Source organism: Monodelphis domestica, chromosome 8, assembly GCF_027887165.1.
Source record: "Monodelphis domestica isolate mMonDom1 chromosome 8, mMonDom1.pri, whole genome shotgun sequence".
In the NCBI taxonomy this organism is placed as follows: Eukaryota; Metazoa; Chordata; class Mammalia; order Didelphimorphia; family Didelphidae; genus Monodelphis; species Monodelphis domestica.
This window is the reverse complement of record NC_077234.1, coordinates 210,633,558-210,649,304: the sequence shown is the minus strand read 5'-3', so window position 1 is coordinate 210,649,304 and position 15,747 is coordinate 210,633,558. Positions and strand designations below refer to the sequence as shown.

General features: G+C 34.9%; 1 protein-coding gene across 4 annotated transcripts in view; it reads right to left on the bottom strand.

Moving 5' to 3' along the window:
* Positions 1-5,817: 5,817 nt before the first annotated feature.
* Positions 5,818-15,747, bottom strand: part of RP2 (RP2 activator of ARL3 GTPase) — a 47,583-nt gene continuing 37,653 nt past the window's right edge. For 2 of the 4 annotated variants that reach the window (XM_056808543.1, XM_001362600.4), the window contains 2 exons: positions 10,681-10,766; positions 5,818-8,505 (listed from right to left, as the gene is read on the bottom strand). In XM_056808543.1, coding sequence (XP_056664521.1) covers positions 8,422-8,505; positions 10,681-10,766 — 170 coding nt within the window. In that variant the 3' untranslated portion in view covers positions 5,818-8,421. The remainder of the gene's footprint in view (positions 8,506-10,680; positions 10,767-15,747) is intronic. The other 2 variants (XM_007501042.3, XM_007501043.3) reach the window with 2 other exon arrangements.

Genomic DNA, 15,747 nt, shown 5'->3' with positions numbered 1-15,747 from the left:
CCTTCCTTAACTTTAATTTATTAGTTAGTTTAGTATAATTATAGAAAGTTCAGGATTTTAGTATCTGGTGTGGGTTAGAAGTAGGTTACTCCCTGATTCCCTTCCCTTTCTTTCTCCCTTTAGTTAAATAAACCTTTTATTTTACACACACACACACACACACACACACACATATATATATATATATATATATATAGCTAGTTTGAATTCTTCTTTTAACCCACCCTATAACCCCCACTCCCACCCCAGTTGCCTAGCCCTTACCACTCTTCTTCCTTGGAACCAATACTTAGTATTGATTCTAAGACAGAAGTTGAATTTTTTTTTAAAAAGGAATTTAAAGTGATCAAAAGGTGGAGTTCACATACTCATAAAATACTCCAGCTGAAAGGGACTTGAAAAATTATCTTAACCAACTGCCTCTTTTTACAACTGAGGAAATTGGAGTAAATTGACTTGCTCAGGGTCACTTAGCAAATTCATCCAACTGGCCATTCTTCCCATTCTTCCAACTGGCCCCAGACTCAAAATTAACTTTTCTCTCAACTCCCAGGTCTTGTCCTAGTCAGTGGTGCACTGTACAGTAACCATTAGAAAAACCATTCTTAAACCTCAATAACACCCTCTTTGACATGCAATTTTCTATTCACTGGACTTCTTGTAACCTGTTCTCCAGCTGGGAGTACTTTAAAAAAGAAACTCATGTTCATTTTGCTTCAACATAATAATACATAAGAGTTATAGACCACTTTTCCTCTTCAAAGCACTTTACAAACATCAGCTAATTAGGATCCCCTCTTATACCTTGCAAGTTCATTTTTATTACTCCAATTACAAATTAGTTGATTCATTCATAATGGTAAGCAACTTGTCTGAGGCCCCAGAGAGAGGCAGAACTAAGGTGAAAATTAAGACTGCTGGAAGTCTTTGCTCCTAACCCTGTACTCAAGGCTCTCAGAGTTCCTAGCCTCTCCCCAACAACCTCTTCTTACTCAAAAAACAAGCCCCCCAAAATGAGTTTTTATATGTGCTCTTCTTTCTTTGTATTATATATGGAATTCTTGTTTGTTGTTCAGAACATTGATAAAATTGGGGTTCTCTATCTTTCTGCTTTTCCTTTTTTCTCAATTCTCCAGGCTACTGAACCCTGACAATTCCATTTCCATGACACTTCTTTAATATTCCTCCTATATCACTTCTCTCTAGGACTATCCTTGAACACAGTTCACTTAACTTGGACTACTACAATAAGGTCTTCCCAATTCCATTCTTTCCCATTCCAGCCCATCCTTTCACCAAAATAACCCTTCCTCTGCAGAGATCTGGTCATGTTATTCATCTGCTCAAAAATCTTCCTCCGATCTCCACTCAGAAAGCCTACACACACCTCTAACCTGGCAGTCGAGGCCTCCACAACTTGGTGCCACTCTAATTCATATCATTCCTTGTCCCAGACAAACCAAACTACCCTCTGCCTGAAGAGCAGGTTCTGCACCTTTCTTCTCAGCTGTTCCTGAAAAGTGTAATAGTTCTTTCTTTTCACATCTGTTGAATTCTTTTTGCTTTTCAGTTGTTTTCAGTTATGCACAACTGTGCAAAGTCCATATTAATTTATATCCCTTTTTGGCATCCCAAAAAAGCCTTTTGGTTTTTTTAAAACCCTTACCTTCTGTCTTAGAATCAATACTGGGTATTGATTCCAAGGCAGAAGAGCAGTAAGGGCTAGGCAATAGGGATTAAGTGACTTGTCCAGGGTCACACAACTGGGAAGTGTCTGAGGTCATATTTGAACCCAGGACCCCCATCTCTAGACCTGGCTCTCCACCCACTGAGCCACCCAGCTGCCCCCAAGCCTCTTGATTTTAAAACTGAAAGAGTTTGATTTTAAGGCTGAAGCTCAAGCTCTCTCTCCCTGAGGCTATATTGGGTCTTCCCTTCTTCTGGCTGTCTAAAAACTGGCAGGGTGGAGACCTGTCTATCTGTAAAAAGAACTCAGAGAGGTTAAAGAAGTTCTCTGTCAGCCAGAAGCCAGAGCCCACGGGCACCTGCCACTTTCTGGGAGGAAGGGTCTTGAGTTTGTTTCCTGTGCGGCTGTGGTCCAGTGCAGAGCCTCTCCAGATGTGCTGGGGAAGGCCAGGACGATTACCTCATGAGGAGCATAGGTTTGCTTCAGGGACTGGAAGTGGGGCTTTTTTTTCCCTTTCTTCTCCCCAATCCTGGTCACGCCTCTCTCTGCCTCACCTGGGTTAGTGTAGTGTCTGTTTGAACTGTAGGGACTTCACTGGATAGTTTAGAAATCTTTTAAGTGGTCACTTAATAAGGTAACCTTCTATAACTAAAACACAGCCTCCAGAGAATTTCATTTGTAATTTTTTGTGACCTCAATAGAGGCTTTCTTGGTGGAAATACAGAGTGATTTGACATTTCCATCTCTAGATCATTTTACAGAGGAGGGAACTGAGGCAGATAGGGATAAGGGACTTGCCCAGGATCTCACAACTACTAAGTCTCTGAGGCCATGTTTGGACTCAGAAAGAGGAGTCTTCCTGACTCCAGAACTGGCACTCCATCCACATCACCACCTAGCTGCATTAAAAAAAACAAAAAATAAACCAAAAAAAAAACAACCCTAACCTTCCATCTTAGAATCAATAGCAAGTTTTGATTCCAAGGCAGAAGAGCAGGAAGGGCTAGACAACTAGGGTCAAGTGACTTGCTCAGGGTCACACAGCTAGGACGTATTTGAGGTTAGATTTGAACACAGGACCTCCTGTCTCTAGGCCTTTCTACCCACTGAGCCACCTCACTGTTCCGCTGCATTCTTTAAAGACTACCATGTGATACAGTAGAAAGAACGCTGGTTGGCAAGTCAGAGGACCCGAGTTCAAAGCCCAAGTCAGTTGCTCAGTGTGACCTTGGACACTTTCCTTGAACCCTACTTTCTACATCAGAAAATGAGGGAGTCTGACTAGGTGGCTTGTGAAGTCCCTTCCAGTTTGGGATTCTCTGATCCATTTTCTCCAGTCTTTCTTGAGTCCTATCCTTTATGGCTATCACCCACCATTGCTTTACCATAGCACTTAAGTTTCATGGTTCTGATTTGCTTTTAGCAGATTTTTATTGATATATTTTAGATATTAGTTCTCACCTCCTTTCAGAAAACTATCTCTTAAATTGAGAAAAAAAAAAAGGAATCAACTAACTGATCAAAACACAGGAAAAATGTGCAAGAGCTAATATTTATATTGTGCCTAATACTACTACTGCTGCTGCTACAATTACCAATAACAATAACTGTGCTAGGTATTATGCTAAACACTTCTATTGTGTCATTTGAGCCTCATGTCTCTGAGAGGTAGGTGCCATTATTCCCATTTTAAAGATGAGGCAACTGAGGTAGAGAAGTTAAGTGATTTACCCAGGTCATATTGCTAGTATCTGAGGCTAGATTTGAATTCAGGTCTTCCCGACTTCAAGCTGAACTCTCTCTTCTGCACTACCTAGCTGCTTCCATTACATGCAATGTTCTACACTCATGGTTCCCCCAATCTTTGCAAAGGAATGGTGGAAGGTATCTCCTCCTATCTCCTTTGGGATCTTCAAAACTGTTTTTCTTTTTAACCTGTACCTTCTGTCTTAGAATCACTAAGTATTGGTTCCAAGGAAGAAGAGCAGGAAAGGCTAGGCAATTGGGACTTGCCCAAGGTCATCCTATAGCTATGAAATGTCTGAGGTCAGATTTGAACCCAGGACCCTCCCATTCCCAGGCCTGCCTCTCTATCCACCAAGCTACAGAACTGCCCCTCTTTCAAGCTTATTCTTTTAAATTTTTGCACCATTTTTCTTAAATTGTTTTGTGGCTGTTCTTTCCATTTACCCTGAGGTAATCATTATTTATATTGTTTTCTGGCTCTGTGTATTTCATTTGGCACCTGATATGCTTTTAGTTATGATTACAGGATGTTAGTTATTGGGTTGATGTACTGTCCTGCATTATTTAAACTCGATACTGCTCCCAGCTCCTATCCCTTAGCTCCGGACACAGCAGGTACCTGCAGGTTTTTTGTTCTGCTACTCTACCAACTTTTTGAGTAACGTGAAGCTGAGGAGGATCCACAAAGTCCAGGTGCCCAATGCTGTAGGACTCAGACCTCCAAAAACCTTGCTACAGCACTGAGAGATGTCCCACAATTGGCATCAAAACGTGTCCTGTGCGAAACACAAGGATACAGTCTAGGTGGGTAAAAAATGTCAATAGGGCTGCCAGCCTCTCTGTCACCCAAAGCAAATTACAACCTCTCTGGATCTTAAAAAAAATTTTTAAATGAGACTCCAACTCGGTTTATGCTTAAAATTTTGCTTCAAAAGTGCCCCAAATTTGATCCAGAGATCTCACTTGCGAGGTAGGCATTCAAAAGGTGGTGGAAGAGTCATCTATAAACCAAACCACAGTGTGGTCACTAAGAACTAGAAACAAAGCAGATACTCATCAACTGAGGAATGACTAAACAAATTGTGGTACGAGAATATGGTAAGTGTATCTACTGACCTGTAAGAAGCTGTGGACACAATGCAGAAAGATACAAGAACCAGCATGTGATAAAGTAAGCAGAATCAGCAAACAAGATACCAAAAGGCAAAAGAAATTGAACACTGTCTAATCTATGCTGACAAAGAAATTTAGTCCTGCGGAAGATTTGAAAAAAATGGATGACCCTTTCTTCTTTGCAGGAGGAGAGGACTATAGAAAATGAAACACACCTTCACAAGGGGTTAATTTGAATGAATTGCTCTCTCTCAATCAAAAACAAACAACCTATTTCAAAGGATGGCTACCTGGTGAGGAGAGCAAGGAGGAAAGGGATATAATTGGAAATATGTAACAAAAACAAAAGATAGCAATGAAATTTTTCTTTAAAATAGGAAGGGAGTCTCAAAGGTCCATTTGAACTCTAGAACCTAAGATCCCAAGAACTGGCTTTTTTTTTTTAAACATTATTTTATTTGGTCATTTTCATACATTGTTCATTGGAAACAAATCATTTTCTTTTCCTCCCCTCCCCCTGCCACCCCTTCCCTAGCCGACGCGCGATTCCTCTGGGTATCACATGTGTCCTTGCTCTGAACCCATTTCCTTGTTTTTGGTATTTGCATTAGGGCACTCATTTAGCGTCTCTCCTCGATCATGTCCCCTCAACCTCTGTAGTCAAGCAGTTGCTCTCCCCCGGTGTTTTTACTCCCTCAGTTTGTCCTCTGCTTGAGGATAGTTTTTTTTTTTCCTCTTAGATCGTTGCAGGTTGTTCACTGGCTTTTCTTTTAAGAAACAATTTAAATTATTGGTTCACTATTAGGAACAAGTAAAACTTAAAAAAAAAATAAAATCAAGTCCTTCACCCACATATTACCTTTAATTAAAGACTATCATAAATTCCCAAGAAAAATGTAGATTTATCTGTTTTAATCATTTTATACCCCTCATAACACCTTTTTTAGCTAGTGCTGAGTTTACGGTAGCCATTTAATACATACTTCATTGATACATGGCATATTCATGCTAAATATACCTGAAAATATTTTCAAGATTTGTTTGTTCCTACTATATTTTAAATTAAGTGAATATATTCTAAGTAGAAGCCTTAATTTCCTACATTAACATTTTTTTTCTTTTAAGATTTTCATTTTCTTGCTCTGATATCTAAAATAAAAGTTCATCTAAAATTCTGTGTCTGTGATATTGGGTAATACAGTAAGACAACAGTGTAAATCCTCTGGCCTGCTAAATCAGGGCTCAATTTGCATTAAATAGAAACAACAGGACATGGCTCATCTGGTTTTATTTTACTACTAAAACATTCACATCATGATACACAATCTTGGTGTATAACTGCAACATGTTAGTGATCTATTAAGTGAGTACTAAGGCATTTTATTTTTAACAATGTTTATTATGAACTACATTTTACAAATGCTACATGAAATATATACAAAAACTAGACATTAAATATACAAAAGTTGTATAAAGCAGGTAATATACAAGAGACATAAGCTAGTAGGAAATTTAAATATAACATATTAGGAAAATGAATTGACATTCATTACAATAAGTACTCATGAATTGGAAAGCAATTCTAAAAAGAAATGCTGTATAGTCAGATATTACCAAAGTTAATAGTGAAAGAAATTATGCTAGAATATAACTTCATTTAATTTTTTAATCCTTCAAATAATCAGAAATCAAAATATTTTTCATAAAAGCCAAGTCTTTATGTTCAGAAGAACATAAATAGTATCTACTTAAAATAAGGGAAGTATATACAGTTTTAGACTGATTAATCAAAATGCTAAACATATATGATAAAATTAAAAATTAACACCTCAATTATACAGCATATTTCTAAACTTGTACTTGAATATCTGAGAAAAGATAAAAAACCAAAGGGTTTTATACAACAGTGGATTTCAGTTTGCAAAAATTAAGATTCTGGTTTTAAAAGGCATAATGATAATAGTAGATTTATTATCATTTAAGCATGATTAGAATTTCAAATAGTTCTTTATTTCAAAATGTCTTTTTTTCATTCAACTAAACTGATTACTAAGTATTCATTTAGTTATGACCAAAACAGTAATAAATAACTACTGATCTTTACTTCTAACTTTAAGAAACCATTTCCTAGTCAGAGCATAACTTGATCTTACAGAATTATCTGGTCTCATCAAAGTTGAAGAAATAAAATGCAAAAAAGTCAGCACAATATTAGGTATATAGTAGAGGTTCTCTGGGTACCAGTGTGTGGTCTTTACACTGCATTATCTTTGACTATAAGCATATATTTATGACAGTAGTTGGGAATGATATCTCAAATTATTATTAAATGTAATGAAGAATATATGTAATGATTTAAATGTTGGCATTTTATAATCACCTTGAAAATAATTTTTGGAAATAGTTATTTTCTGTACTTAAGCTTATCAAAATGGCATTATTCCATTTCCCCCCCCCCAAACTTATGAAAATGAAGCACCTTCCTGTAAATCTCTTGGAAAGTTTAAATTTAATTCTTCCTAAGCCTATTAAGACATTTCTGAACTGAGTGATGTTAGGTTACAATGTACTCCCCTCTACCCCAAACACTTACACTTACAATCTAGATAGTTTGAAAAGTTACTTTAATATTGTGTCTTAAATGTAGAAAGAATATTTTGTTGAAAACAAATTTATTTGGCTTTTTGGTAATCAATATATTAATGGTGTACTGTTATCAGATGAGATGTCTTATTTTTGGGCAGCACTTATTTTGTGTGTCACAAAGTTGTATCTTTCTTGCTTCCATGCTCCCTCCAAAGGATTTGTAAAAATTTTAGTTCCAAAGTTGACCACTGTTGTGTGTCTTTCCTTAGGAAAGTTGTGCTATGCTGGGATTGGGGTAATTATTTGGCGAAATAACTTTAATACCCATTGATTGATTTGTTTGACAACTTTAGTTTACATAGCAATAAATCCAGAAGCCCCAACCTACTTGTTTTATTTTGCAATTATAAAGCCATCATTTCATTTTATAATCTTTGTCCATGATAACTGAAAATTCCTTGATCCATTTGAACAAATATATAGACAAGGAAACGAATCTCCCTAAAAAGAAGAGATACTCAAATAAATAATGGGCTATGCAAAAGTCCTTCCATTGAATGAAGGTGATAGACTAAATTATCAGGGGTTTAAATAGTTTAGTTAAGGTACTTAATGAAATTTTAGGTTTTTTTTTCTGACAGTACTATAAAAAAATAAGTAAAATTATACAAAATTCCAAATATGCTCTCTTTAGATGCCAATGTTTAAAAAATGGCCATCACATTAACATGTTTTGGTTAAGTTTCATCTAGTGTGGAATAGTGGAAAAAAATAATGGATTCAGAAAGGGAGAATCTGATTTCAAATACCAGTTTTGCTGTTTACATATAGTAAACATATAGGACCATTAGCAATTCCACTAAGAGCCAAGTTTAGTTTTCTCATTTATGAAATGGATTCCAGTAAAGGATCTTAGGCATCTTCCAAGTTCTAAATTCTATGCTACATTTTATTCACTTCCTAGAACTTTCTGTAGATGTTTCATTGACAGTTCATTTAAATTATAGTTTTGGGAAAGTGAATTTTCAAGTTCTAGAGAAGAACAGACAATGGGAAGAGGATTTAAGTGCTTAAAATCCATTAAATGTAAATTTTAAGAAGGACTATCTATTTTTCATCAAGTAAATCATGTCATCCTAAACAGATTCTTCCAAAAAAAATATTATTTTGACATCTCGGTATTTGTAAAAAAAAATACTTCTAGTGCAGAAAATTATGCTATTAAAAATCTACATAAAACAAGTTGAAAATATGGGCTTCATGTCAGAGTAATGGTTCCATACTGTACTTCACATCCCCATTTGCAGATCAGCAAAGTTATAGAAGCTTTCGACATCTCCAGAAGCTGCTACTTTATTTTCTGACACAAACATCTATTTTAAATTTAAAAGAAACAAAAAATATTAATAATCAACCAACATAAAATATTAGCATCCTATTTACCATTGAATCTAGCAAAAAAAAATCTGCTGCTTTCTTAAATATGACCATAAAATTCATCCAACACAACACTAAAACATTCAAGTCTCCTATAATTGAGATAGTAGGTTTTCAACAGTTGAAAATTAAATGTTAATGTCTTTTAAAGTGCTTCTATGATGAAAATCATCATTAAATAAAATTAGAACATTTCTAAAAGCACTCTTGAAATGTCATGATTTGTTCTAAGCTGTTACAGCTTTTGGTTTATATACAAAAGGCCTTGTGCTGAAAATCTAAGCTATTAAATGATTTGTTCATGGGTCACAAAGCTAATATAAAGTAGAACTCAAAATCAGATCACATCAGGTATAAAGAAAAATAAATATAAATGGTAAATTGGAGAATTTTAAATTTATCTTTAATGCTTCAAATAAAATTTATGCTACAATTATTTCTCAATGAATTCCCATACTTTCTCATAACAAGGGAAAGAAAAGCAGTTCAACAAAACAAATCAGTAAATGCAATATACATGCACATTGTTCAGGAAATTAAAAAATCTAAAAAGATAGCAACCAATTATTAATTTTCGTGAATCTCTAAACTGGTGAAAAATTAGTATAGATTATTTTAAAAGATATAAGCAATAAATAGAATTAGGCTAAGAAAATGTACTTTTGCAGAAGCATTTAGGGGATTTACTTTAATAAACAGGTGAGTCGCTTATATTTAGCAAAGTTGATAAGGTACTGTCTTATGTGTCAGGAATATTGGATCTAGAGTCAAAAGGACCTATATATGACTCTGGGATCTGTTCTTGTGACCTTGAGCAAGTCATTTAACTTAATCTTTTTAGTTTCATTTTATTCATCTGTAAATTGAGAGTTGAACTAAAATTGATCTGGGGTCCTATCCCACTTTAAATTATTTGTGAAAAAGTAAAAGCTATTTTAAAATGTCAATTATGGTGTTTCTAAAATGCCTGATGGAATAGTTTGTTCTCTATTCAAGAAAATGTTTCAAATCTAAAATCCAGCATGAAAAAGGATGATGAGTAATGGACTTGGCACCAAAGTGCCTGTATTCTGGTCCTGGCTCTTCCTCTTACTATAGATTTAAAACCATCATTTTTAAAAGGGGTCCAAAAGCTTCACCAAAAGGAATCCAGGACACCCACAAAAAGGTAAGAGCTCCTGTTTATAGTCTGATTCTTCACCCTAATATTCAACTTTCTCCTTCATGGACTACGTTCAATACCAATTAAGTCTTGGTTTTCCTATTTTGGTGGAACATATCATAATTATTCTTATGTTTGCTCAAAATAATTCAAAGCATATTCTCCCTCACTTACCTAGAAAAGTCCCATGTATCCTCCAAGCCCGATTAACTTTCCTTTTCTTTCATGAAGCCTTGTAAGACAACTATAGTTGTTCATGCTTACTTCTCCCCCACTCTTGACAATAATACCCTTTTCTTATTATAACATACCAAATATTTTAGCTTTGGATTTTATTACCATTTATTGTTCCTTTGCTGGAGAATATGCTCTATCCCCAGAATTATAGTCTTACATTTCTCCCATGTATCCTTGGCACATAACTAAATTTTCAATAAGTATCTGATGAACTGAATCTATTATTACTTCTAAAATAATGTATTTATAGATAACACAAAGGCAAATTTCAGCTTGGCTGCTTTCCAATGATCAAAATTCCAAATTGGGGAAGTTTGAATTAACTGTAAGTTTTTGCTTATCTGAAGTAATATTAATATCACCTACTTTAAGGAAAATTATTTGAGCAAAAATTTTAATGGAACACACATGTAAGTTTATTATTATTTTGTACAATTTTCAAGAGACATTGTGAGGTAGCTGATAGAGAGCTGGTTTTTAGCTAGGAAGACTTAGGTTCAAGTCCCATTTTTATGTCATAATGGCTGTGTTATCCCTTGGCAAGTCACTTAATATTGTAGTTCTCTGGACAGAACTCAAAGACTCAAGGTGCAGACTAGGAGGTGGCTCATCCCAAGGGGAACAGTTTACTCATTGCCAGGGAGTTCCCTATTCCAAACATTTCAGGGTAGACCTTATCCCTATCTTCCTACAATCCAATACAGTCTCTCACCTTGGTCCCATTGAAAACATCATTTATGATGAGTTGGCACCCTTCTACTGCACCATCTCCATTGAACTCCAAAGCAATAACAGGACCTAGAAGAAAACCAAAAGAACTATTTTATTAATGAAAAGTACTTAATGTATACTCTAGTATTTGCTTTTCTTTTCTTACCTAAGAGAAATATGCAGCAGATGGTTATGGTTTATTGTTTTTCTACCTTCAAATAATTAATGAAAAATTGCATGCAAAGTGATTTGCAAAATGAATGCCTTTATAAATATTATCTATTTATTATTACTACCTTTATGGTAGGCAGGAAAACATGGCAAACAACTTCCATGATGTGGTCAAACTAGTGGTAGATTAAACAATCCTAAACTTCAATTTGTGGGAGAAGTAAAAATGCCTATATATCTCTAGTAAAATCATATAATATAGAAGACATCATAGAAAAAAAGAATGGTAGAGTTTCCATAATTCACAGAAAAACACAAAGATTAGAAACAAACGGCATTTATGGCTTTCATGCCTACTATTTACCAATGGAAAACAGGTAACAATTACAAATTTGAAACTTTGACACAATAAAACAAAGTTAATCTTAGGACTGGCAGGAAGGAACTAATAACTGAAATATAATGAAAGGAACATAAAGATTTTGTTTAAGACTCAAATCCTGGATCTACTTAAGCCTGTCTGACCTCCCCTGTCCCACTCCCCCCACCCCTCCTCTCTTTTAAAAAAAGATCCTTACCTTCTGTCTTAGTATCAGTTCTAAGACAGAAGAGGAGCAAGGGGAGGCAATTGGGTCACAGGGCTAGGAAAGTGTCTGAGGTTAGATATAAATCCAGGTCCTCCTGACTCCAGGCCTGCAGCTCTACCCCACTATACAACTAGCTGCCCCCTCTGGTCCCCCTTTTTTTTAACCTATAAAACGAGGAGGTTCTACTATATAGTTTCAAAGGTCTCTTTCAGCTTTAAGTTTATGATATATAAATATGATTTCAAAAAGAGTGGGAAAGCAGCAGTCTTGAGAAATATATAATCCTGAAAATAGAAGCACAATAGAGAGCATGTGGGTGGAGATAAAAGGAGAGAAAAATAATTATTTTTTTTATTATAAGATCCATGAGGGCAAAGTTCTTATGTTGTCTAATATGCCTCTTACTCTCATTGCTTAGTACAGAATTATACACATAGTAGGCACTTAGAAATTTGTTATCATTATAGGAACATATTAAAACCAGTGTAGCCAAAGAGGATATGATTGATACTTTCATAATACAGATTACAAATCTGATACAAAAAACAGAAACACTATAGTAATAGCTGACTTCAACTCTTAAAATAATCTGTTCAAAGTCTCATGCTGCTAGAAGTATGTGGTCTCTGATATATTCTTTACCTGGCCTTGCTGAAATTTTCATCTCCTGCAATAATTTTTCCTAACTCTAAAAGGAAAAATTGCTTAAGTAGGATGAGATGATGATGATAATAAAAATAATAAATCTTGGCACTGCAATCACAAATTATCCCAATGGTAAAGAAAAAGGAGGATGTCCCAAACCAATAACCTCCTTCAGAAATTCCTAATGCAGCCAACACAGATAGGGAGCTCTCTGATGGCTCAGATTTTAAAAGGGCCAAGTATAAAAGACAGCAAACTAAGGGCTAACAGTGATTTGGACAAACGGGAGTGGAATAAATCTGTGTTGATTTGAAGGATGAATACTAAAAAATGGCATGGACCTATAAGAAATGTGCTAGGAAAGTTAAAGTGTAGAATATGCTGAAGCTTTTGAAACATTTTAATGGCATTAAAAACAGCTTTATTTAGTTACACTAAGAACAAGAAGGAAGGCCCATTCTACTACAGGTGAGAAACATAAAGAGATGATAGAACTACTCCACTTCTCTTTTTCTTGTTTTTTGTTGTTGTTGTTGTTTGTTTTTACCCAAGAAGAATAATCTTCACAATGGAAATGTCAGATAAATATAATTAAGTTTAAAAGAAAATGAATTCTAGGTAAGAAGAAAAACAATAAATTATAGCAGATGTGACTATGAAGCTATTGTTGTGTGCAATCTATAAAGAATTATGAAGAAATGTAGTGCTGTCACAAGATGATGAACAAGCAAATGATGCACTCATTTTCAATACAGGATAAAAAGTAGATTTTAGAAGCTAGAACTTCTAACCTAACTTCTATCAACTCCTAGAAAAGTGGTGATCACTAGAAACATATATTATTAGTTCACTAAGAACAACTCATGCTACCCTAAACTAATACCTCATTTCCTTTTTTTTTGAAAGGTTTATTAGGTAGATCAGATGAAGGAACAAAATAAGATGCATTGTAGTTTGATTTCTGGAAAAAATATGACAATGTTGCAGACAACTGGAGTCATGTGGGATGGTCAACAATATAGATAAGTGCAATTACACCTGTTTTAATGACTTTCCCCAAAGAGTCCTAATGAATGGGTCAGTATCAACCCAGGTGGCTAGCGGAGTGTGCCAGGACTCAAGTCTCAGCTTTCCTGTTTGAAATTTTTTTCAATAACTACAATGGAGATAAACAGTAAACCTATCACATTCAAAGATGACAAAAACTTGAGAGGGAAAGCTAATACATCAGATGATGAATTGGATGTAATTAAAATATGAATTCCTCTGATTAGATTTATTTTTAAAACTACCTTATTTTCATTGCTAGCTTTTGTTTTTATTAATATCCCATTCATTTCTGAATATACTTCTTTATCTGGAGAGACAATTTTTATGATAAAAGATTTTTGAAAAGAAAAAAGTTTAGCAAAACTAGCAAACACATGGTCTGTGTTTGACAGCATATGTAACATTCCTTATGTATAGTCCCCTACCTATGCAATGAAAGGGAGGGGCTACTTTTTTCTTAATCCTTCTATCTGCTTAGATTAAAAACAAAATCCAATAGAAGAGTACAAAAATGGAGAAAACCTGACTTAATAATAGCACTTAATATAAATGGCTTAGGAGTTTTTGTTCACAATCTAGGTCAATAATGTGAATATCTTCTCTCACCATAAAAAAAAAAACTAACGCAATTCTATGCAACATTAATGGAAGTATGTCATCAAAAAGGAGACAAAAAAAAGGACAATAATCTACTAATCTGCCTACATCTAGCATATTGTTTTTCAGCATTATGTGTCACATTTTTAAAGGGTTATGGATAAATCAGAGAAAATCTAAAGAAAGGCCACATGATAAATTCTGTCATGTAGAAGAGATATCAGAAAATATGAACCAATGAGAAGGCAGAGCAAGACAGATTTTGACTCTCATGATTAGACAGTCCATTCCATTATTGGACATCTCAGATAATAATGATCAAGCAAATATTAGCAGGTTAAATAATCTTCCAACTTTAGGTCTATGATTCTATGACTACCTCACTTTAATTTCTATTGATAGCCAGATAGCCATAAAACTGTGTTCATTTCCAAAAAGCAGGAAAAAGTTGTTTGTTTTTTTAAATCAAAACTATTACAATCAGCTCTTAATTATCCAAGAGTAGTTTAGTTCTGTTAGTCCCATGCCTCTAATCCCCTTAATATCCAGGCATGCCATTGTCCACCAATAACAAAACCAAGGCAAAGGGGAATTAATAATAGGCACCAAAAAGGTAATAATTGTCTGAAAGTATATCTCCAAACCTCATTTCAGACAGCTTTCCAAAGCCATGTATATTTTTTTAGTCTTCACCACAAATAATAAAAGATGACTGTGCTTAAAATTCTACTATAAAGGCCTAGTTATATTTTCTATTGCAATTTCAGTATTTTATAAGTTCATTTCGGTTTCAAATTGAACTTATCATGACTGGTATCAAATTAGCCAGAGGCTAATCATGACTGGACCAAACAAAATAATGTTTATTTTAATTCAACATACATTTTTATGAACACTCACTATGTGTCAACCATTGCAATAGGCACTGTGAGACATAAAAACATACCAGACACAATTTCTGCCCCAAAGGAGTTCATAATCTTGTTGGGAAGACAAGCTTTATACATATGAAATGATTAGGGAACAATGCAAAACAGAATGCAATTAACCACTAAACTAACTGTAAGTACTGTAAAAATTAAATTTATATCTCTAATAATAAAAATGTTTTATGAGGTTTATTAAGGATCATTAGAAATCAAGGAATAAAGAGGTTACAAAATAAGACCACGTGCCCATGGCTGGTTAGCCATTTTCAAATTTTCCCCATTTTACCACCATCACTGCTGATGCTACATCATGCAAAAAAAAGGAGGATGTGGGAGGCATTACTGCCAGTTAAATACCAATAACCTGATCTGACCAATGTGGAGATGCAGGAGAGATTATAGGGAATTCTGGGAAATACCAAGGACTTCTGGGGAATGAAGGCAAAGGTTCAAAATCTCCATTTATACAGTACCAAAACACATCGTACAGACAAGAGCCATGTACAGTCTAAGATAAAAATAGTTAACAGTGTGCAAATTTATCAGTATTAGTTTCTCTGGAGGGAGAGGTAGAAATGGACATTCAATATAAAAAGAAAAGAGTTAGGAAGTATAATCAATTTTTCTGTGTATTTCACACGAAGTATACTTTTTATAAAGCTATGAGTAGGATACAACTTTCTAGTAACTCTATCAAGAGAGCTTAGCTTCTTATGTTACAATATCATGGGGTAAGCTGTTCATTGTTATTGTCTAGTCATGTCCCACTCTGTGACCCTATTGGGGGTTTTCTTGGCAGATACTAGACTGGTTTGCCACTTCCTTCTCCATCTCATTTTACAGATGAGGAAACTGAGGTAAACAGGGTTAAGCAACTTTTCCAGGGTCACACAGTAAGTGTCTGAGGCTAGATTTTAACTCAAGCCCAGTGCTCTATCTGCTGGAACACTTAGCTGCCCACATGTGAGAAGAACAATATTCTAATCCCTTTCCTCATAGAGGTTATGACTGTTTTTCCTGAGAAAGACAACAAAAGTATCACCAGAGCATACTAGGTTTTAACACAGGTGATAAAAGAGCCAAAAGATA